The sequence below is a fragment of the Mixophyes fleayi genome, chromosome 3 (genome assembly GCF_038048845.1).
Source record: "Mixophyes fleayi isolate aMixFle1 chromosome 3, aMixFle1.hap1, whole genome shotgun sequence".
Classification (NCBI taxonomy): domain Eukaryota; kingdom Metazoa; phylum Chordata; class Amphibia; order Anura; family Limnodynastidae; genus Mixophyes; species Mixophyes fleayi.
In genome coordinates this window covers 75,447,044-75,471,835 of record NC_134404.1, presented here as the reverse complement: position 1 = coordinate 75,471,835, position 24,792 = coordinate 75,447,044, and the positions used below count along the sequence as shown (strand labels likewise).

The 24,792-nt window shown below is 46.1% G+C and overlaps 2 protein-coding genes across 2 annotated transcripts in view; one reads left to right on the top strand and one right to left on the bottom strand.

The window, feature by feature from the left end:
* Positions 1–647: 647 nt before the first annotated feature.
* On the bottom strand, positions 648–3,535 carry RNF228 (ring finger protein 228). The gene has a single exon (XM_075201865.1). It carries the CDS (start codon positions 2,468–2,470, stop codon positions 1,655–1,657), a length of 816 nt encoding a protein of 271 aa, XP_075057966.1. The 5' UTR covers positions 2,471–3,535; the 3' UTR covers positions 648–1,654.
* A 735-nt stretch (positions 3,536–4,270) lies between these two features.
* The window catches only part of SGPP2 (sphingosine-1-phosphate phosphatase 2), a 99,554-nt gene continuing 79,032 nt past the window's right edge, over positions 4,271–24,792 (top strand). Inside the window, exon 1 of the mRNA XM_075201861.1 lies at positions 4,271–4,325. Coding sequence (XP_075057962.1) covers positions 4,299–4,325 — 27 coding nt within the window. The 5' untranslated portion in view covers positions 4,271–4,298. The remainder of the gene's footprint in view (positions 4,326–24,792) is intronic.

Here is a 24,792-nt window from a genome sequence, read left to right as displayed (position 1 = left end):
TGTAGCACACAAATATCAACTTTAAATGTTAGTGTACAAGTAAGCTATCAAGTATGTGTGCTACATGAAAAAACAGTCAGTATTTAAATTATGTGCAAAACAGAATACTAATTTTCACCCCTTGCATTGTAACATGGTTTTGTCCAGGAGACTGAAATAAGAAGTTTCTCAAGTTAAGATCCTTAATGAATCAGGCCCATTATTGTTATGTAGCCACCAAGGGTACTGTGCTATTTATTGGCTTCTATTGCTGATATTTAATTTGATGCAAATGTTTGTAACTGAGAATACTGCATTTGTATGTACAAGTAGAAAGGCAGCTCTTTTACTGGCACACAGCAGTGTGCTGGGGGACTTTTCTCTGTATTTATCCTTTCAAGCACCTGTTATGAACCTATAAATTGATTGAGCGACTTCCAGTTCTGTATTTAATTTGACCTTGTCAGCGAAAGTAACATAACAGCTCTCACTCATACCAATTAATAATAATAATTAGCAAGTCCCATTTTCACTTAATAAATTATTATTTGTACATTTTAAACTGATAAGCGACATTTTACCTATTTGCTGCATTTTTTTTAAGAATATTTACTCTGCTGTGCACCTTAATATCAATAACAGAAAAGAGAATGTAAACCAGCAAGAAACATAGAAGCCATCTTTTTTTTTATTTTTTTTAAAGGTAAATTAAATTTTCAGTTATGGACAAAAAAATGGGCATAAAAAGTGGTGTGGCATCACCATCCAGTATAATAAAATACCTTACATGTATATAAACTGCCACATAGATTCATTTGCACTTTATAAATAACCATTATTATAAATCAATGTTGCTGCTTCTGTACAACACAAAACATTTAAGTATTTACCAAGTGTGTGTAAAGTGCTCATAACATTTAGATACCTGTATCATGAATAAGAAAAATTGGAAAGCGTTTATGTCTTTGAGATCACCTCTGAAATACGCAATGTCGTTTTATGTTTAGTCAATACCCATAATTGTGTTATGTGCTAATAAGTTACAACTGTCTATCACATATTACTGCCCAATATCATCGAACTGCTTTACATATCATACATCCTTTGTAACCCAACCATTAAAGACAAATTGTACTTAAATAAAAAAATTACTCATATGACATCACATTTTTATAGATTCACATAAATATATTTTAGACCTAATCCACTTTTCTTGGGTATACTGTTTACTGCACTAAATTTAACTGCAAAAGAAAACTGCATCCCTAGGAGCTGTACACAATATATATATTAAGGTATGGAAATGCACACACATATTTTTGAACTGTATATAAAATGGTCTTTTTCATATAACATCATCCTGCTTTATTTTAGCTAATAACTTCCTAATATTGCTAATGGGTCAGACTAAGGCAGGGGTAGGCAACCTGCGGCTCTCCAGATGTTTGTAAAACTACAAATCCCAGCATGCCTTGCCACCTATCTGCTGGTTATCTACTGGCAAAGCATGCTGGGGCTTGTAGTTTCACAACACCTGGAGTGTCACAGGTTAGCCAACACTGGACTAAGGGAACTCATATAAACAGAGATCCTGAAGGATGGGTAAAACAATTGCTATAAAATACACATAGTTCACGATTGGGAAACTTTGGGGACTGTCCTATCAGTGGAGTCCTCAAGGGTCCCTCCGTTCTGACCCCCTGCTGCCCTCCCCGGGGTCCGGCCTGTACTTGAACCAACAGATAACCCATGTGACCACCACTGAGAACAGGGCCAGCACGCTGGCCACTGACAGGCAGATTGGTCCTGATGGGGAAGGCGCAGGGACTCCGCTATATCTGTTCACAAAGACCAGGCCGGCAAACAATAGAACCACCATGGCTATGAACGAGAAGATGACACACACGCAGCCTGCAGTCAGCACCGCTCTTTTGCAGCTCTGGCATCTTTCATAGCCTCTGCGGGGCAACGGGGCACTGGCTGGCTGTGGTTGGTTTAAGGCCGAGAACGATCCCTGGCCTCGGCTGGCTGCGGCCGCCGCTGAAGCTGCTTCTTGTCCAGCCTGTAAGGCATAGCGTAGTCCGGCGGCACCATGGAGCACGGCGCCACCTGCTGTGCCGTGCTGGTATTGCAGCCCACGTTGCGAGTGATGGTAGGTGACAGGAGGAAGGATGTCCTGGGGAAATGGGTCATCCTGTCGTACATACAAAGGGAAAGCTTCGGCCACCTTAGTGTTAACAGGTAACGCGTCCACTCTGGAATCCGGTACAACGGTGCGGTGGCGGCATATGGGGCAGGAGAGGCGCCATGGCCTGTCCTCCCTGCGGTGCAGGGTGTTCAGGCACTCTTGGCAGAAAGTGTGCAGACACTCCAGGAGCTTGGGGGCTCTTCTGTCCAGGTCAAAGTAATTATAGCAAATCTTGCACTCATACTCCTCATAGGAAGGAATGAGATCTGAGCTAGAGACTCCACTGGTTTGGTTAATTGCCATGTCACAATCTTAATCTCAAGGCCTGGATACCATCCTTAATATACCATGCTTAGGTCTGGCTCTTCATAAAACAATCCCTCCAAATTCACACTCGCTGAAACAAAGCAGTTTCACCCGTACAATGTATGGATTATGTGCAGCCAAAATATAAGCAGTTCATATTATTTGGAGTGGGCTACACTCAGTTCAGTAGAATGTAAGGCAAGCAGTTTGTTTTTGAGGTCCTGTAACCTGTCCACATATATCTGAGATGTCACTCACAAGACAATGCTCTGGTTATGTCAGTTTTGTCATTTGTAGAATAACAGTAAAATTATTCACCTGGATTGACTTGGAATGTCGGGCAGTATTACGTTAAATATACATCCACGGCAGGCAGTATTACTATACAATGAGTAATATGGATAGATTATCACTGATCAGAATGTAAATTTACTCACAAGAGCTGATATTCCCAGAAGAAAGATAACTGTCACTTATTGAAATGTATTGGCAGCCCCATCCAGCATTATTGAACACACGATTTGAGTGATACTTCACACACAGAAACCAGGCAGCTCTTCAAGACACTGATATGCTCAGAAATTCAGGTTATCAGTGTCCACAGTCGTTGGCAGTTTTTCTCTCCATTCTCCTCCTGTGCTTTCCTTTGTCTCCTCCTTGTGATGCTCTCTTGGAAAGATGATTCTTTTTTTTCCTCTTTTAAATTCATCTCATTCTCTGTGCCACCTCAAGCCTTTGTTGGTTCACCAGCGGCAAAAGCAGGCAATATTTCCTCCACAGGCTCACACTCGCTATATATTCCATTCCTCCAGTAACCGATGTCTTAATAATATTATAACAAAGACAGCAGCTGCTGTCCCTTAGTCTGTCTCTTCTGCGCTTCCTGCTCAGTAATGTGATGTAACGCAGAAGCTTTGTATGCAGGATTCCTCCTGCTAATGTGCAGGATCTGACTGGTCTGGAGGAGAAACAAATAGCAGCATCTTTCACCTTGCTGCCAGCTGGTTTATTTATGTGCAAAGGCAAAGATTTCCTTTACTAGGATGTTTATGTACTGTGCTGTCAATGTACACTGTACGTATGGTGCGTATCACCTGTCATTGGTTGGAAAGGAGCAGAGGGGAAAAACGCCATAGGGTAGAAATTCCAAATTTCCAACATGGATAGCCAGGCCGGGAAATATTTTAATACTATAAATTTTAACCCTGGTAACACCAGAGAAGTCTACCACAGACTGGCATACGGCTAGCTACACCGTAATATACATGTCCACCAGTCATAGAGCAGGTGGACATGTTAAGCACATAGCACTATGTTCAAAGTGACAAGGTATATTATTGATAAAACCCGATAATATCATGGAATTTATTGTGGATTCATGGAGTTCTAATACATTTATTATTCCTAGAGAGATATTTAGTTTGCAGTATCGGTTTCTTTTATTTGCTGAGAAGCTTTGATATCAATTTATGTAATTTTTACATTTTGTGGGGTATTTCCATTTATTTATATAGCGCCAGCAAATTCCGTAGAGCTTTACAATTGGGAACAAACATTTATAAGACAATACTGGGTAATACAGAGAGGTAAGAGGGCCCTGCTTGCAAGCTTACAATTTATGGGACATATGCATTTTTATGGGATTGTAATAAAATGATTTATATTTAGAATTGCTTTGGATGAACTCTCTTTTTATATAAATTTGATCACTAATCACCATGTGTACCTTCCCCTCTGCGCTGTGTGTATTTTTTCTTGTAGGGGAGAATGACACTATCTCCAACACAGCCACGTTAAGAAGTTCCATAGGGTGTAGCCTATTATAATGGCGCCAGATGAAGTTTGTTTTAAGGTATATTATTGAGTCATTTTTTGCTGTACAATTGGGAGCATAATATAGACAACTCATTTTGGAGAGTGACACCATATCCTGGACAGTTACGAAATAAAATAGCTTTACATTGGGAAACATAAAATATTCACAGAGTAAGGGACATACATTATGAAGGATTTAGTAAAACCTTTGGATCACATACTGTGCTTTTTAGTAAATTTTCGGTACAATGTTATAAATCAAAGTAGGTACCGCTAGCAGGACACATTTTAAGAACTTATCTAACTGATCAGTGATAGGTGGCTAAAATTGGCCTCACATATTCCAATGCTGTTTGCAAAAAGATCACATCTGTGGCCACAAACAGGAAAACTGGTTGCCCATATCTAGTCTTTGGTGCTGCTGCACAGTCTGATTGTAAAGGGACCCCTGTACTCGGGGGGAGGGGGGGTCTCCCAAACATTATAATAATGTCCTTATTATTTCTTCTGTTGCCAATATTTATATAATAGAACATTTGCCTCTTTTTTGTTATGGTCCCCATATAGTTTCTGACACTATTTTATGGTAAGGAGAACATCCCTATGGCTGCCAAAAACATCACTCTGCCTGATACATCAAGATGTCACCTCATGGTTACCGCCACTTGTTAGTAAATAGGCCTATAAGGGACATATTTATCATTGGGTGAAAACTTTGCTCATAGAGGTGCGAAGAGAGAATAACAAGTAACACGCTGCACGATGCTTCTGTCGCACTTCGCCGGTAGCTGATAAAAGTTCTATACTAAGTTTTGTTTAACCTACAGACTGCCATGTACTTAAAGTTCCAGACAAAGTTGCTGAATCTGCTATGTACTGGATAGACGACAAATAATCTGACAAGGTAGTAAAGTACATGTTTATAATCACATTTTCTTATATTTTATGTAAATAGAGAGGTGGAATTGTTGAGCCATAGTCACATTAGGCAGTATATCTAGGGGAGTATTAGCTTTAGTAGAGTTACAGCACAAGTTTTCTATGAATTTCTGTTACGTGTACAGCTTGGCAAATGCTTCTAACCTTTGTACAGAAAGTGGTATGTTTGGCGTTTCCTAGCAGCCAGTAACTGTGACTAACTTTGCACTTGCACTGCTTATGGTTTTATTCAAGCCTATCCAACTAATATAACGAGTGGGCCTGCCTTAAATTAAGTAAAAAGTGGTGTAATTAAGCAAGCCTGAAGACAATCCTTTACCATGCAGTCAGTCACAGAACTTACATTAGCACTGCATATGTTCAGCATGATACCATCCTACTAGACTGGCATCCTTCATCGACATGCATGCTGAGTTGTCCACATGAACTGAAATAGCCACACTCACACTTGCTGAAGCTGGCATATTTATTTGCCCTGTACCTGCCCTGTGCTCTCCTGTACAATAACTACTTCTTAAAGCACTAATCCCACATAGCAGGTTTATATTTATTTAAATAGTAAGTTAAGTACCTGCCTTAAGCATGTATTTTTCTTAGCTGTACTCCTACAAATCAGTATCTCCTTTTCAAAATCTCTCTGGAGGGCAAACAATTATGACTGCCAGTACACACACACAGACTCGACTCTCAGCATGTAATATGAAGGCAGAGGGGGAAGAAGCATGAGGGAACATTTTACAGTGCAGTCAGCGCTCAGATGGGTGTCCCAAGCCACTTTGCTCACTACATCATGTGACTGTTTTTGCCATGGTAGTCACATGACACTGGAAACTGTGCAGAATTATAAATCATTAATGGCAACCTGAAGAAAAAAAAACATGGTAATTACAAAGTTTCTTTTTATAGCGTGCTACCATGATTCATGCTAAAAAGCCACATCTCATTTTCATGGGATTGCTGCTTTACTGAGAGAAAATGTATTGCCTGTAATGTGAGATGAGGTTTGCATAAGCTTCAAAATGTTTTTTTTTAATTATCACTTTAATTTTATTATTTGAAAATTAGGTTCAAGTTCACAGTTTTATATCGCAAAATTATCTATACCACACAACAAAAACAAAATTAGAGCCTAGAGAAAACTGTGATCATACCCTTTTGTTAGAAGAAAGCTACTTGCATCCTTATAACATGACTCATGCAGACAATAGTAGCATGGCAATAAATGCACAGTCACTTCTGCTGTAAATCTGAAATCCAATGAAAATTTTGAATCATTGCCCTTATAGCCTTTGTACAAAGGCGAGTGCATTTATTCTTGCACCCACGGAGGGGATAGGCAAAAACCTGCTTAGAGAGCACAGTGTTTCTTCAGTGAATATCTGGCCTTGTCTTTAGCATGTACATGACATGAAAATTTGTGAGATAACCAGATATAAAAGTGACTACCAGGAAGGGAGAAGCCTGGAGTTTATATGCATATAAGGTAGTAATTTATGAAGCACAATACATCCACTCTGCAGTGCAAAAGCAGCGTGCAATTTATTTTGCACAAATACACCTAGATTTTTACCAAGGCGCATAGGTCTACAGAGCAAGATAGCTGTGTTTGCAGAGGAGCAGCAGTTATACAATTCATTTATCCTAGATAGGTAATCAGAAATTGCTTTGACAAGATCCAGAGTATGTACCTATTCATCATCATCATCATCATCATTATTATTAGTTGGCTATGGACAGAGCTTTGGGAGTATGATCTGATTGATATGAAAGTTGGACACTACTTTAGGAAGGTCGGATTAGTTCCCAACATGACTTTGTCTACATCGATGTTTAGAAATGGCCCTTTACACCACAGGGTATGTAATTCTCCCACTCGCTTAGCAGACTAGAGTGCCACGTAAGAGGGACGTCTTGCAAAGGATTCTTACAGCTAACCTTCCACAGGGACAGTAGTGGAACTCGGTCTTGCACTTCTAGGTAATGCCTGGTGGAAGTGAAGTCTGGAGAGTGTCATAGGGGAGAGGACTCAATTCTGAGCGAAGTGCCAGCAGACATCACTGCAGCTGCACAGAGAGGACACCACTTACTTTGGATCGCACCTCTATGAGTTTCGAGCAAAAATGAGTGGAAATTTCAGGCCTGGCTTCACAGCAGAATCTAGTATTGAGCCTTGCGGTACTCCCAACTGATAATGGAAGCGGAGCAGAGGTGGATCCAGAGAAATTAGTACTGAAAGAACGATTAGAAAGGTAAGATGAGAACCAGGATAGGATAGTGTCTTGAAGCCCAAGGAGTCTGCCAGTCTAGGATGGTATCAAGTAGTGTTTGTATGAGAAGAAAGTGTTCAACAGTGTCAAATGCAGCAGAGAGGTCCAGGAGAATTAGAAGAGAGTAATGGCCTGTAGTTTTAGTAGCGATCAAATCTTTGACAACCTTAGTCAACGCAGTCTCTGTGGAGTGTTGAGAATGAAAGCTTGACTGAACCGGATCTAGTAGGTTGTTTGCGGAAAGGAAGCATGAGAGGCAAGTGTAGGCAATTCTCTCTAGAAGCTTGGAGGGGCACGGGGGCGGAGAGATGGGACGGTAATTTGAGAGAGAGTTTGTGTTGTTTCAGAATAGGAGTAATCACTTCATGTTTGTATAATGATGGGAAGATATCAGTAGAGGTAGAATGAACATAGGAGGCAGGGATCTACCAATTTGTGAAAGTATAGGATGAAGAGGACAGGAGATAGAGTAGGAAGATAAGAGTGTAGATGCTTCATCTTCATTTGTGGGATCAAATGAAGAGGGGGTGGGTGCTGGTAAGCAATTGAGCTGATTGCTTTTCGAGGTGGATACCATTGCTAGTCTGATCTTATAAATTTTGTTCTTGAAGTAGGAAGCAAGATCTTAGGCACTGATAGTAGTCAGAGGGTTTGGGGTGGAAGTATTGAGAAGAGATGTAAATTTGTTAAACAGGCGCTTGGGGTTAAGTGTCTGAGCATCATCATCAGCAGCTATTTATATAATGCCACTAATTCCGCAGCGCTGTACAGAGAACTCGCTCACATCAGTCCCTGCCCCATTGGAGCTTACAGTCTAAATTCCATAACATACATAGAGAGAGAGAGAGACTAAGGTCAATTTGATAGCAGCCAATTAACCTACTTGTATGTTTTTGGAGTGTGGGAGGAAACCTGTGCAGGCGGAAGAAACCCACGCAAACATGGGGAGAACATACAAACTACACACAGATAAGGCCATGGTCAGGAATTTAACTCATGACCCCAGTGCTTTGAGGCAGAAGTGCTAACCACTAAGCCACCATGCATGAATGAGAGATTGGAAGTATGTTTATTTTGCAATGCCCAGAGCATTTCAATAGGAGTGATAGATAAAAGTATACATGAAGAAATCATTAGCGGTACAAGATTTACGGCAGTGACGTTCTGCTTTATGGGAAAGTTTTTGAAGATTTTATGTTAGTTTAGTGTGGCACGGCTGACATCGAAGTCGACGTGTAGTAAGAATATTTGCTGGAGCCACTTTATCGAGGGCTGTTGCTAGGGTTTGGTGAAAATAAGGTACTGCCAAATAAGGGGTGGAGAATGTAGAGGTTGGGGAGAGAAGGTGTTGGAGAGAGGTGATAAACTGTTGAAGATTAATAGTTAAGATTTCTGTTGGTATGAGGAGACTTGGGGTAGAGTTTGACAGTGGAAAGATTAAAGTAGTGGGGGGTGAGCCTGTAGCTGATAAGGTGATGATCTGAGAGCGGGAACGGTGTGTTAAGGAAATCAAAAACTGAGCATAGTCTAGAGAAAACAAGGTCAAGGCATTGGCCATCCCAATGAGTAGAGGATTCAACCCAATGGAAGAGGCTAAGGGAGGAGGTTAGAGAGAGTAGGTTGGAAGCAGCATTGGAACGTGTACTAGCAACAGGGATGTTGAAATCATCCAGGATGATGGTGGTGATGTCGGAAGATAAGAAGTGAGAGAGCCATGCAGAGAAATCCTCAATAAATTGTTGGCACAATCCATCATATCCAAAGACGCCTCACAGAGGAAGGCAACGCCCATTTTTATATCTTCAATAATCCAGTAAATAATGTATTTTTCTGCACATCTTTCCGCAAGGTGTCCATCTGTACCCTCAGTGCCCTGGAGACAGAAACTATTGCTACACCCGACTTGATTGTCATTCTCAAGGAAATGTGCAGTTTCTTGAAATGTCACGTTTCTGTTATTGGCACAACTAGACTGAGAGGTGCGGAGTCTAACGCACCCCTGGTGTTCACCAGGGACCCCCGCAAGGACTTGGCTGTGTGAGGTGCACAGGTCGAGGTTTTCACAGTTAGTCACCAGTGTAATGGAGTATACACAGGAGTAGTAGAACAACTGGATACAAGCCAGCAATGGCGAGGTACACAAGGGCTGATACAGAAGAGTGGTCACGGGTAGCTAAAGTCAGGAGCTTTGCGGACAATGAAGTACAGATTCACAAAGCAATGGCCACGAAACAAGCCAGAGGTCAGAATCCAAATAGCAAAACACAGGAACGGAACAGGACACTGGAACGCTGGAGATAGGTGAACCAATACTCTGGCAAGGTACATCTGAAAATGAGGTCCTTAAATAGGAAGTAAGCCCTAATATGGGAGTTATTTTGCTGTCAGCGCAGCTGACCGCCAACGGAGACCAGAACAAAGCGTCCTGCTGCCTAGCAATGTGACGCGGCTGAAATGTGCATGTGCGCGCTGTGAGAGGCAGAATCTGAAAGAGGGTCCCAATGCTAGACAATGGGACTGTAACGCTCCGGTCCCACAGATAGTACCTGTCTCGTTACCTGCAGTCCATTCATCTGGAAACTGCCATGTCCCAGCATCAGACATTCTCCAGTTTATTCATTCAGCTATATTCAGATCTGTGCAGGTGCAAGCCTCTTGCACTTCTGGACCTCCCTCTTTTTCATTGGCTAAGCCAGCGGTTCCCAAAGTGTGCGCCGCGGCTCCCTGGGGTGCCGCGGCGCTGTCACAGGGGTGCCGCGATCCCTAGCAAGGAAAAGAAGAAGAAAAAAAAAAAACTTACCCATCATCCAGCGCCGGATCCTCCTCCTCACTGACTGCCGGGCGTGACGTCATCACGTCCGTTAGCCTCAGTGAGGAGCAGCAGCAGAGAAGACGTCCAGGAAAGCAGGTAAGTAAAGGAAGTGAAGGGGGGCACAGAGAGACACCATGAAAGGACACAGACAGAGACACCATGAAGGGACACAGAGAGAGACACCACGAAGGGAACATAGAGACACACCACGAAGAGGGGCAGAGAGACACCACGAAGAGGGGCAGAGAGACACCACGAAGAGAGGCAGAGAGACACCACGAAGAGGGGCAGAGAGACACCATGAAGGGGGACAGAGAGAGACACCATGAAGGGGGACAGAGAGAGACACCATGAAGGGGGACAGAGAGAGACACCATGAAGGGGGACAGAGAGAGACACCATGAAGGGGGACAGAGAGAGACACCATGAAGGGGACGGAGAGAGACACCATGAAGGGGACGGAGAGAGACACCATGAAGGGGACAGAGAGAGACACCATGAAGGGGACAGAGAGAGACACCATGAAGGGGGACACAGAGACGCTGAAGGGGGACACAGAGAGAGACGCTAAAGGGGGACACAGAGACGCTGAAGGGGGACACCGAGAGAGACGCTGAAGGGGGACACAGAGAGGCTGATGGGGACACAGAGAGACTGAAGGGGGACACAGAGAGGCTGAAGGGGGACACAGAGAGGCTGATGGGGGGACAGAGACGCGCTGAAGGGGGAGACAGAGAGACACTGAAGGAGGAGGGAAGAGAGAGACACTGAAGGAGGGGGACAGAGAGAGACACTGAAGGAGGAGGGAAGAGAGAGACACTGAAGGAGGGGGACAGAGAGAGACACTGAAGGAGGAGGGCAGAGAGAGACACTGAAGGAGGGGGACAGAGAGAGACACTGAAGGAGGGGGACAGAGAGAGACACTGAAGGAGGGGGACAGAGAGAAACACTGAAGGAGGAGGGCAGAGAGACGCTGAAGGAGGGGGACAGAGAGATGCTGAAGGAGGGGGACAGAGAGACGCTGAAGGAGGGGGACAGAGAGACGCTGAAGGAGGAGGGCAGAGAGAGACGCTGAAGGAGGGGGACAGAGACGCTGAAGGAGGGGGACAGAGAGACGCTGAAGGAGGGGGACAGAGAGACGCTGAAGGAGGGGGACAGAGAGACGCTGAAGGAGGAGGGCAGAGAGAGACGCTGAAGGAGGGGGACAGAGACGCTGAAGGAGGGGGACAGAGAGACGCTGAAGGAGCAGGGCAGAGAGAGACACTAAAGGAGGGGGACAGAGAGACGCTGAAGGAGGGGGGTCAGAGTGTGAGCTGATGAAGAGGGACACAGAGTGTGAGATGGCGAAAAGGGGGACACAGGGTGTGAGATGGTGAAGAGGGGGACACAGGGTGTGAGATGGCGAAGACGGGGACACAGGGTGTCAGATTGCGAAGAGGGGGACACAGGGTGTGAGATGGCGAAGGGGATACAGAGTGATATGATAAAGGGGCACAATGTGATGGTGAAGGGGTCTAAATACATCTTACATCATTTTGACCCAACTACTTACACAACGGGACTACCCGGTAATTATTTTTGCTTAGGGGTGCCTTGGAAAAATTATGGTGACTCTAAGGGTGCCTCGAGCTGAGAAAGTTTGGAAACCACTGGGCTAAGCACTTCTGGAGCACTATTTAAACCTCCTGGATTCACCTGTCTGATGCCTGTTCTTCAAGCTCACTTCCTGCAGCCTGTGGTTCTGGATCCTGTTCTCCTTGTGGTTTGCCTGTGTTCCAGTCAGCTCTCAGTTCGTGGCCTGTGCTGAACCATCGCTGCTCCAGTACCTCTCTTACCATCTTCAGTGTACTTCATCGTGACAGCTCCGGTTCTCTCATCGCTACCACTCAGAGCCGCTATGTCACGGGCACTAGGAGTCTTTGCCCAGGATATCACCAGATGATGTACTTACCAGAGTAATATAGCTGGTACTATGGTTCTCTGGTAGCAGGGTGACAACGGAACAGGAGAATCAGCAGATGGTGAGAGAATGCTCAAAGAAAGTCTATGACTAGCAGCAACTGGTAATGAGTAGATGAATGTACACGAGGAACCAGATGGACAAGTAAACGTGAGGAGAGTCAGTGGTCTGCGTACAGCAAGTTGTACCACTGCTATAGTGAGGAGGAATGTCCAGGAGTAGCGAGGAGGTAGTGAGAGTCAGTGGTCTGCGTATAGCAAGTTGTACCACTGTCTATAGTGAAGGAATGGATTCCAGGTGCAAGTAGGTAACGGGGAAGTCAGTGGTCTGCGTATAGCAAGTTGTACCACTGCTTATGTGAGAGGATACTAGAAACTGGTGTCACAGGGAACAGGAGTCAGTGGTCTGCGTCAGCAAGTTGTACCACTGCTATATATATGTGAGGAGGGACACGAGGAGATGAATGTAATGCAGAGGATACACGGGGCACACGGAACTTGATCCCACGATGATATCCACAATACAATAATAACTGACAAGCGCTGCTTGAAGTATACAAAGTCACTAGAGCGATCCAGGTAATAGGACACAAAGTCAATAGTAACAATAGCTTCAGTAGATAGAAGACTCCGGAGATAAACACAACACAGTCCAGACGGATATGCAATACAAAAGCAAAGTCAATGGAAGGTATGCATACCGCGGTTCAGGAGAGCAGGCTGTCAGTGAGACGTGCAGGGATACCTGAACGGCTGAACGCCGGCAGGAGGAGAGACCACTGGAGGATGGAAGCGGTAATCAGGTTGGTGCAGCGCACGGCAGGTAACCAGTATCAACGGAGCAATACTCAGGAAGCAGTAGTAAGTAAAACTGGAAACATGATGAACACGGGAGAGTTGAGGCTGTCTAGTATCCAGCAGAAGTAGCGGAGGGAAGACACGCTGAACACGGGAGAGTAGAAGCAGATAGGAATCAGTGGAGAGCTGACACGATGAACACAGGAGAGTTGAGGCGGACTGGAATCCAGTAGCAGATAGGAATCAGCTGAGTCCAGGCACAATGAACACAGAAGAGTTGAGGCGGACTGGAATCCGGCAGCAGTAGCAGATAGGAATCAGCTGAGTGCAGGCACGATGAACACAGGAGAGTTGAAGTGGTCTGGAAACCACAAACGTAGTAGACGGGAATCAGCTGGAGCTGAATACACGAGGAAACACAGGAACACCTTCAGAGGCTCATGGGGAATGAGACTCCAAGATCAGGCAACCAGGTAATGATCACAGGTGGTTTAAATAGAGAGGGTTGCCTGATCATCCAATCAATAAAAGCAACAGGTACTGAAGGTTTAATAAGGGCTGCACATGCGCAGACCCTCACGATGGCGGACGGCCACGGTTCCTGAACACAGGAGAAATGGCACTCGCAGTCCGGTGAGTGACACGCTATTACACCTGTGACTCATCAGCTGCTATCACGAGTTACCTCTGCTACTCCAGCCTGCTTTCAGTCTCTGGCCGTGTTGAACTATCGCTGCTCCAGTACCTCTATTACCATCTCCAGTGTACTCTATTGTGACAGCTCCAGTTCTCTCATCACTACCGTTCAGAGCTGCTATTTCATCTGGGACTCACCAGCTGTTACTACGAGTTACCTCCACCACTCCAGTCAGCCTTCAGCCTCTGACTGTGTTGAACTATTGCTGCTCCAGTACTTCCATTACCATCTCCAGAGTACTTCATAGTGACAGCCTCTGTCCTCTCGTTGTATACCACAGAACACCTATTCTCCTAGTGACTCATTGGCTGCTGACCATCAGCCTATATTATTGTTGTGCCTGTATTTATACCACTCATCTGTGGACTCCATCGTCTCCATCCACTTCACCTGGCTCCCCCACATCGTTCTGCTGTAAACTCACGGGTCTGCGACCTGCAGACTTGGTGCAGCCAAGACCATACCTCCTTGTGGGGTTTCCTGGTGAAAACCACCTGTCTGTTAGACTCTGCGCCCGTGGGTGGGCTTAGCCATGTTCAGCAGAGCCTAGGGATCAATTTCCTGTAAGCCAAGCGTGACAGTAAGAACAAGCCAAATGTCTGATCCCCCGGTGGAGCCTTTAGCAAGAGACTTGCTACAGCATCTAGTTTCACGCATCGAGTAACAGGATAGCATCCAACAGCAACTGTTACAATGTTTCCAGACTCTGACCGGTCGCATGGACATTCTACAGGCTGCTCAGCCATCTGTTGCTGTCTCTCCTCAAGACCAGCACTCTACTCGGCAGAGTCCATCCTCTTCTCTGAGACTACCTACACCGGCAATATTTGATGGGGACCCCAAACTCTGTTGTGGTTTCATTAACCAATGCTCCATACAGTTTGAACTACAGCCCCAAAATTTTCCTTCCGATAGGTCTAAAATAGCTTACATTATCTCCTTTGTTGTCAGGCCTTGGCATGGGTCTCTCCCCTATGGGAGCGAGATGATCCTTTACTCAGCAACTATTTAGTCTTCTTAGCGACTTTCCGGCGTATCTTTGAAGAGCCCGGACAAGTTTCTTCAGCCTCTGCCAGCATTCTCAGGCTTCGTCAAGGTGCTAACACAGTCGCCCAGTATGTCATTGAATTTCGTACCCTTTCCTCAGAACTGTCCTGGAATAATGACGCTGTCACGGGCACTAGGAGTCTTTACCCAGGGATCACCAGGTGATAGGCTTACCAGAGCAGTATAGGTGGTAATATGGTACTCTGGTAGCAGGGTGATCACGGAACAGGAAATAGCAGATGATGAGATGCTCAGGAAAGTCTATGACTAGCAGCACTGGCAATATGGAGGTAATAATACACGAGGAACTGTATGGACAAAGGACACGTGAAGGTAGTCAGTGGTCTGCGGTAGCAAGTTGTACCACTGCTATAGTGAGGAGGAATGTCCAACAGAAACGAGGAGGTGATGAGAGTCAGCGGTCTGCGGATAGCAAGTTGTACCGCTGTCTGAGTGAAGGAATGGAATCCAAGTGGAGGTATCCGGGGAGTCAGTGGTCTGCGTTAGCAAGTTGTACCACTGCTATGTGAGAGGATACTGGAACAGGTGATACTGGAAACAGAGATCAGTGGTCTGCCACTAGCAAGTTGTACCACTGAAATATATATGTGAGGAGGTGCACGGGGAGAGACTGCAACACAAGATATACACGGGCACCTTAAACTTGATCCATAGTAATATGCACAATATATATATATATATGACTGAACAGCACTGCAATAATAGAAAGTCTCTTGAAGTAATCCGGCACGAGATAACACAGTCAATGATGGCAATAGACTCAGCGGATAGCAAACTCCAGAGGAGAACCGACACAGTCCAGCAAGATATGCAATACACCAGCACAGTCAATGAGAAGTATGCATACCGTGGTTCAGAAGCAGGCAGTCAGACAGGAGTGCAGAGATACCTGAACGGCCGGAGGCCGGCAGGATACAAAGTCCCTGGATGGGTGAAGCGGTGGTCTAGTAGGTGCAGCGCACAGGTAGGTAGACCAGCAGGGAAACAAATATACAGGAATCAGTAGAGCGTGGAACTGGACTCCTGGAGGACCCTGGAGAATGGCGATGGTCTAGCAGAGGGGAAAGTAGAGAGACACGAATCCAATGCTGACAGGCGGGTAGAGACCAGCGGGAACACAGGAAAGCGTGGAGAGCGGATCAGCAGTAGATGGATGAGTAGAGCTGAGGAGTAGCAGCAGCAGGTCTCTGCGGACACACGGAGGTAGCCAATAGCAACCAGCAGGTGCAGTAACGATGGCACACGGGAGAGCAGAGTTGAACTGGAACTGTTGATCACGGAGAGTAGCGGATAGCAATAGTGGCAGCAGTCTCGAGGAAACACGGGAGAGTTGAGATGAACTGAAGACTGAAGCGCACAGAGGCAGCGGATAGGAATCAGCCAAACAGTCACGATGAAACACAGACGAGTTGCAGGTTGAAGACTGTAGTGCACGGAGGCAGCGGATAGGAATCAGCTAACAGTCACGATGAAACACAGACGAGTTGCAGGTTGAAGACTGTAGTGCACGGAGGCAGCGGATAGGAATCAGCTAACAGTCACGATGAAACACAGACGAGTTGCAGGTTGAAGACTGTAGTGCACGGAGGCAGCGGATAGGAATCAGCTAACAGTCACGATGAAACACAGACGAGTTGCAGGTTGAAGACTGTAGTGCACGGAGGCAGCGGATAGGAATCAGCTAACAGTCACGATGATGAACAGGTGAGTGGATGTGGATTAAAGACTGTAGTGCACGGAGGCAGCGGATAGGAATCAGCTAACAGTCCCAATAATACATGGTAGAGTTGAAGTGGTTAGAAGACTGTAGTGCACGGAGGCAGCGGATAGGAATCAGCTCACAGTCACGATGATACACAGAAGGGTAGATGTGGTATGGGAACCACAGTAGTAGAAGTGGTTTGGAAACCACAGAGGTAGAAGTGGTTTGGAAACCACAGGAATCAGCAGCGCTGAATAAACGAGGAAACACCTTCAGAGACTCATGGGGAATGAGACTCCAAGATCAGGCAACGTGGTGTTGACCACAGGTGCTTAATATAGGGAGTGTTGCCTGATCTGCCAATTAAGTTAAAGGAACATACACTGAAGGATTTAGAAAGGGCTGCGCATGCGCAGTCCCTCAGGATGGAGGACGGCCACGGTTCCTAAATGTCCGGGAAGAAGCACTTACAGTCCGGTGAGTGACAGTACCCCCCCTTTTAAAGGTGGGCACAGAACGCCTGGAACCGGGCTTGTCCGGATTTTTGGAATAAAACTTCTTCAGAAGGGCAGGAGCATTAAGATCTTCACCTTTGATCCATGAGCGCTCTTCAGGACCAAAGCCCTTCCAATGAACGAGGAAACGGAGAACTCCTCGCGAAATTTTTGCATCCAATACCTCAGTAATCTCGAAATCTTCCCCCTGATGAACTTGAACTGGCTGAGGTGCTGAAGGAGGAGTCGAGAAACGGTTGATGATGAGAGGTTTGAGCAAGGACACATGGAAGGCATTGGAAATCCGAAGATTCTTAGGAAGAAGAAGTTTAACACATACTGGATTGATTACTTGAATGATCCTATATGGACCAATAAAACGAGGAGCGAATTTCATAGATGGAACCTTCAAACGAATATTTTTGGTAGATAACCAGACACGATCTCCAATTTTTAGTGGTGGAATAGCCCGCCTCTTCTTATCTGCGAAAGACTTATATTTGTTAGATGTCTTCTTTAAACAGGTTTTGACCTGAGACCAGATATTTTTGAAGGTCTGACAAGCAGTCTCCACAGCAGGAACTTGGGTGGGCGGGAGGGCAGGAAATTCCGGAAAAGACGGATGGTGACCGTGAACCACCAGCCCTTGACTTTTTGAAGATGACTCCTGAGATCCATCTTCAACGTCCGATGACGTCACGAACGCCCGACGAGGAGGAAGGCGTTCAGACTGAACCTTATCGCACAGATCCGTAGATGAAGGATCCTGTGGAGGAGGGCCTGGTGGAATAGACGAATGCTGTCTTTTGAATGAAACCACTTGAGAGAGACAACGATGATGACATTCAGCTCCCCAAGATGTAACTTGAGAAGTGCGCCAGTCAATCTGGGGAGAATGACATTGAAGCCATGGAAGGCCTAAGACAATCGGACTTGTCGTAACTAGAAGAATTAAAAACGAAATTTCTTCATGGTGCAGCACACCAATCTGAAGAGTTACTGGAGACGTACTCTGGGTGATGAGACCATTGATGAGACGTGATCCATCCATAGCAGTCACAGTAATCGGTGTTTTCAAAGTAATCACTGGTAGGGACCATTGATTCACTAGGGATTTAGAAATGAAATTTCCTGCTGCTCCAGAATCAATCAGTGCTTGAGACTCAAAGGATTTGGTAGCAAGGGAAATCGTAACATCAAAAGCGCAGGCTTTTAATTTCGTAGAAGATGGAGAGGACTCCAGGAACCCTAACCTTATCTCCCCAGTATTGGTTAGAGCCCGGCATTTCCTGGGACAAGAATTGAGCATATGCGTAGAATCGGCACAATAGATACAAAGTCTATTCTTTATTCTTCGGTCCCTCTCCTCTAAAGTTAATTTGGAGCGACCTATCTCCATGGGTATCACCGGAGATGAAGCTGGGTGAAATTGAGGATTTGAGAGAAGAGGTGTTTTAACCGAAGTTGTTTTCTCAGGTTCTCTTTCACGAAACCTCAGGTCTACACGATGGCAAAGAGAGATCAAATCTTCTAAAGAGGAGAGTAGTTCTTGTGAAGTCAGTGCGTTTTTAATTTTATCGGAAAGCCCCTGCCAGAAGGCGGCGATCAGTGCCTCAGCGTTCCACTGAAGTTCAGAGGCTAATATCCGAAATCGAATGACGTACTGAGCCACAGTGCGAGATCCTTGGCGAAGACGGAGAATGCTGGATGCAGCGGAAATAACACGACCTGGTTCATCGAATACACTTCGGAACGTGGAAATAAATTCGGCACTATCCTGTAACAATGGATCGTTTCTTTCCCACAGAGGGGAAGCCCATGCGAGAGCTTGTCCAGAAAACAATGAAATAAGATAGGCCACTCTGGAACGATGGGTAGAAAAATTTTGAGGTTGGAGCTCAAAATGGACTGAACATTGGTTAAGGAAACCCCTACAAGTTTTGGGGTCCCCGTCGTATTTTGACGGAGTAGGCAGGTGAAGCGTGGAAGCTGTAGACACCTGGGATGGCACTGGGGAAACGGAGGAAAGCACAGGAGCTTCAATATTAGTTGTAACAGTCTGTCCAGATGTTCCTTGGGAGGTTAACGATTGGTAACATTGAAGTAACAGCTGTTGGCGAGCATCCTGTTGCTCCACACGGCTGACCAGATGCTGCAGCATCTCTTTAGCGGTAGGTTCCGTATCTGGGTCTGTCATGGCCTGATCTTACTGTCACGGGCACTAGGAGTCTTTACCCAGGGATCACCAGGTGATAGGCTTACCAGAGCAGTATAGGTGGTAATATGGTACTCTGGTAGCAGGGTGATCACGGAACAGGAAATAGCAGATGATGAGATGCTCAGGAAAGTCTATGACTAGCAGCACTGGCAATATGGAGGTAATAATACACGAGGAACTGTATGGACAAAGGACACGTGAAGGTAGTCAGTGGTCTGCGGTAGCAAGTTGTACCACTGCTATAGTGAGGAGGAATGTCCAACAGAAACGAGGAGGTGATGAGAGTCAGCGGTCTGCGGATAGCAAGTTGTACCGCTGTCTGAGTGAAGGAATGGAATCCAAGTGGAGGTATCCGGGGAGTCAGTGGTCTGCGTTAGCAAGTTGTACCACTGCTATGTGAGAGGATACTGGAACAGGTGATACTGGAAACAGGGATCAGTGGTCTGCCACTAGCAAGTTGTACCACTGAAATATATATGTGAGGAGGTGCACGGGGAGAGACTGCAACACAAGATATACACGGGCACCTTAAACTTGATCCACAGTAATATGCACAATATATATATATATATGACTGAACAGCACTGCAATAATAGAAAGTCTCTTGAAGTAATCCGGCACGAGATAACACAGTCAATGATGGCAATAGACTCAGCGGATAGCAAACTCCAGAGGAGAACCAACACAGTCCAGCAAGATATGCAATACACCAGCACAGTCAATGAGAAGTATGCATACCGTGGTTCAGAAGCAGGCAGTCAGACAGGAGTGCAGAGATACCTGAACGGCCGGAGGCCGGCAGGATACAAAGTCCCTGGATGGGTGAAGCGGTGGTCTAGTAGGTGCAGCGCACAGGTAGGTAGACCAGCAGGGAAACAAATATACAGGAATCAGTAGAGCGTGGAACTGGACTCCTGGAGGACCCTGGAGAATGGCGATGGTCTAGCAGAGGGGAAAGTAGAGAGACACGAATCCAATGCTGACAGGCGGGTAGAGACCAGCGGGAACACAGGAAAGCGTGGAGAGCGGATCAGCAGTAGATGGATGAGTAGAGCTGAGGAGTAGCAGCAGCAGGTCTCTGCGGACACACGGAGGTAGCCAATAGCAACCAGCAGGTGCAGTAACGATGGCACACGGGAGAGCAGAGTTGAACTGGAACTGTTGATCACGGAGAGTAGCGGATAGCAATAGTGGCAGCAGTCTCGAGGAAACACGGGAGAGTTGAGATGAACTGAAGACTGAAGCGCACAGAGGCAGCGGATAGGAATCAGCCAAACAGTCACGATGAAACACAGACGAGTTGCAGGTTGAAGACTGTAGTGCACGGAGGCAGCGGATAGGAATCAGCTAACAGTCACGATGAAACACAGACGAGTTGCAGGTTGAAGACTGTAGTGCACGGAGGCAGCGGATAGGAATCAGCTAACAGTCACGATGAAACACAGACGAGTTGCAGGTTGAAGACTGTAGTGCACGGAGGCAGCGGATAGGAATCAGCTAACAGTCACGATGAAACACAGACGAGTTGCAGGTTGAAGACTGTAGTGCACGGAGGCAGCGGATAGGAATCAGCTAACAGTCCCAATAATACATGGTAGAGTTGAAGTGGTTAGAAGACTGTAGTGCACGGAGGCAGCGGATAGGAATCAGCTCACAGTCACGATGATACACAGAAGGGTAGATGTGGTATGGGAACCACAGTAGTAGAAGTGGTTTGGAAACCACAGAGGTAGAAGTGGTTTGGAAACCACAGGAATCAGCAGCGCTGAATAAACGAGGAAACACCTTCAGAGACTCATGGGGAATGAGACTCCAAGATCAGGCAACGTGGTGTTGACCACAGGTGCTTAATATAGGGAGTGTTGCCTGATCTGCCAATTAAGTTAAAGGAACATACACTGAAGGATTTAGAAAGGGCTGCGCATGCGCAGTCCCTCAGGATGGAGGACGGCCACGGTTCCTAAATGTCCGGGAAGAAGCACTTACAGTCCGGTGAGTGACAGTACCCCCCCTTTTAAAGGTGGGCACAGAACGCCTGGAACCGGGCTTGTCCGGATTTTTGGAATAAAACTTCTTCAGAAGGGCAGGAGCATTAAGATCTTCACCTTTGATCCATGAGCGCTCTTCAGGACCAAAGCCCTTCCAATGAACGAGGAAACGGAGAACTCCTCGCGAAATTTTTGCATCCAATACCTCAGTAATCTCGAAATCTTCCCCCTGATGAACTTGAACTGGCTGAGGTGCTGAAGGAGGAGTCGAGAAACGGTTGATGATGAGAGGTTTGAGCAAGGACACATGGAAGGCATTGGAAATCCGAAGATTCTTAGGAAGAAGAAGTTTAACACATACTGGATTGATTACTTGAATGATCCTATATGGACCAATAAAACGAGGAGCGAATTTCATAGATGGAACCTTCAAACGAATATTTTTGGTAGATAACCAGACACGATCTCCAATTTTTAGTGGTGGAATAGCCCGCCTCTTCTTATCTGCGAAAGACTTATATTTGTTAGATGTCTTCTTTAAACAGGTTTTGACCTGAGACCAGATATTTTTGAAGGTCTGACAAGCAGTCTCCACAGCAGGAACTTGGGTGGGCGGGAGGGCAGGAAATTCCGGAAAAGACGGATGGTGACAGTGAACCACCAGCCCTTGACTTTTTGAAGATGACTCCTGAGATCCATCTTCAACGTCCGATGACGTCACGAACGCCCGACGAGGAGGAAGGCGTTCAGACTGAACCTTATCGCACAGATCCGTAGATGAAGGATCCTGTGGAGGAGGGCCTGGTGGAATAGACGAATGCTGTCTTTTGAATGAAACCACTTGAGAGAGACAACGATGATGACATTCAGCTCCCCAAGATGTAACTTGAGAAGTGCGCCAGTCAATCTGGGGAGAATGACATTGAAGCCATGGAAGGCCTAAGACAATCGGACTTGTCGTAACTGGAAGAATTAAAAACGAAATTTCTTCATGGTGCAGCACACCAATCTGAAGAGTTACTTGAGACGTACTCTGGGTGATGAGACCATTGATGAGACGTGATCCATCCATAGCAGTCACAGTAATCGGTGTTTTCAAAGTAATCACTGGTAGGGACCATTGATTCACTAGGGATTTAGAAATGAAATTTCCTGCTGCTCCAGAATCAATCAGTGCTTGAGACTCAAAGGATTTGGTAGCAAGGGAAATCGTAACATCAAAAGCGCAGGCTTTTAATTTCGTAGAAGATGGAGAGGACTCCAGGAACCCTAACCTTATCTCCCCAGTATTGGTTAGAGCCCGGCATTTCCTGGGACAAGAATTGAGCATATGCGTAGAATCGGCACAATAGATACAAAGTCTATTCTTTATTCTTCGGTCCCTCTCCTCTAAAGTTAATTTGGAGCGACCTATCTCCATGGGTATCACCGGAGATGAAGCTGGGTGAAATTGAGGATTTGAGAGAAGAGGTGTTTTAACCGAAGTTGTTTTCTCAGGTTCTCTTTCACGAAACCTCAGGTCTACACGATGGCAAAGAGAGATCAAATCTTCTAAAGAGGAGAGTAGTTCTTGTGAAGTCAGTGCGTTTTTAATTTTATCGGAAAGCCCCTGCCAGAAGGCGGCGATCAGTGCCTCAGCGTTCCACTGAAGTTCAGAGGCTAATATCCGAAATCGAATGACGTACTGAGCCACAGTGCGAGATCCTTGGCGAAGACGGAGAATGCTGGATGCAGCGGAAATAACACGACCTGGTTCATCGAATACACTTCGGAACGTGGAAATAAATTCGGCACTATCCTGTAACAATGGATCGTTTCTTTCCCACAGAGGGGAAGCCCATGCGAGAGCTTGTCCAGAAAACAATGAAATAAGATAGGCCACTCTGGAACGATGGGTAGAAAAATTTTGAGGTTGGAGCTCAAAATGGACTGAACATTGGTTAAGGAAACCCCTACAAGTTTTGGGGTCCCCGTCGTATTTTGACGGAGTAGGCAGGTGAAGCGTGGAAGCTGTAGACACCTGGGATGGCACTGGGGAAACGGAGGAAAGCACAGGAGCTTCAATATTAGTTGTAACAGTCTGTCCAGATGTTCCTTGGGAGGTTAACGATTGGTAACATTGAAGTAACAGCTGTTGGCGAGCATCCTGTTGCTCCACACGGCTGACCAGATGCTGCAGCATCTCTTTAGCGGTAGGTTCCGTATCTGGGTCTGTCATGGCCTGATCTTACTGTCACGGGCACTAGGAGTCTTTACCCAGGGATCACCAGGTGATAGGCTTACCAGAGCAGTATAGGTGGTAATATGGTACTCTGGTAGCAGGGTGATCACGGAACAGGAAATAGCAGATGATGAGATGCTCAGGAAAGTCTATGACTAGCAGCACTGGCAATATGGAGGTAATAATACACGAGGAACTGTATGGACAAAGGACACGTGAAGGTAGTCAGTGGTCTGCGGTAGCAAGTTGTACCACTGCTATAGTGAGGAGGAATGTCCAACAGAAACGAGGAGGTGATGAGAGTCAGCGGTCTGCGGATAGCAAGTTGTACCGCTGTCTGAGTGAAGGAATGGAATCCAAGTGGAGGTATCCGGGGAGTCAGTGGTCTGCGTTAGCAAGTTGTACCACTGCTATGTGAGAGGATACTGGAACAGGTGATACTGGAAACAGGGATCAGTGGTCTGCCACTAGCAAGTTGTACCACTGAAATATATATGTGAGGAGGTGCACGGGGAGAGACTGCAACACAAGATATACACGGGCACCTTAAACTTGATCCACAGTAATATGCACAATATATATATATATATGACTGAACAGCACTGCAATAATAGAAAGTCTCTTGAAGTAATCCGGCACGAGATAACACAGTCAATGATGGCAATAGACTCAGCGGATAGCAAACTCCAGAGGAGAACCAACACAGTCCAGCAAGATATGCAATACACCAGCACAGTCAATGAGAAGTATGCATACCGTGGTTCAGAAGCAGGCAGTCAGACAGGAGTGCAGAGATACCTGAACGGCCGGAGGCCGGCAGGATACAAAGTCCCTGGATGGGTGAAGCGGTGGTCTAGTAGGTGCAGCGCACAGGTAGGTAGACCAGCAGGGAAACAAATATACAGGAATCAGTAGAGCGTGGAACTGGACTCCTGGAGGACCCTGGAGAATGGCGATGGTCTAGCAGAGGGGAAAGTAGAGAGACACGAATCCAATGCTGACAGGCGGGTAGAGACCAGCGGGAACACAGGAAAGCGTGGAGAGCGGATCAGCAGTAGATGGATGAGTAGAGCTGAGGAGTAGCAGCAGCAGGTCTCTGCGGACACACGGAGGTAGCCAATAGCAACCAGCAGGTGCAGTAACGATGGCACACGGGAGAGCAGAGTTGAACTGGAACTGTTGATCACGGAGAGTAGCGGATAGCAATAGTGGCAGCAGTCTCGAGGAAACACGGGAGAGTTGAGATGAACTGAAGACTGAAGCGCACAGAGGCAGCGGATAGGAATCAGCCAAACAGTCAGGATGAAACACAGACGAGTTGCAGGTTGAAGACTGTAGTGC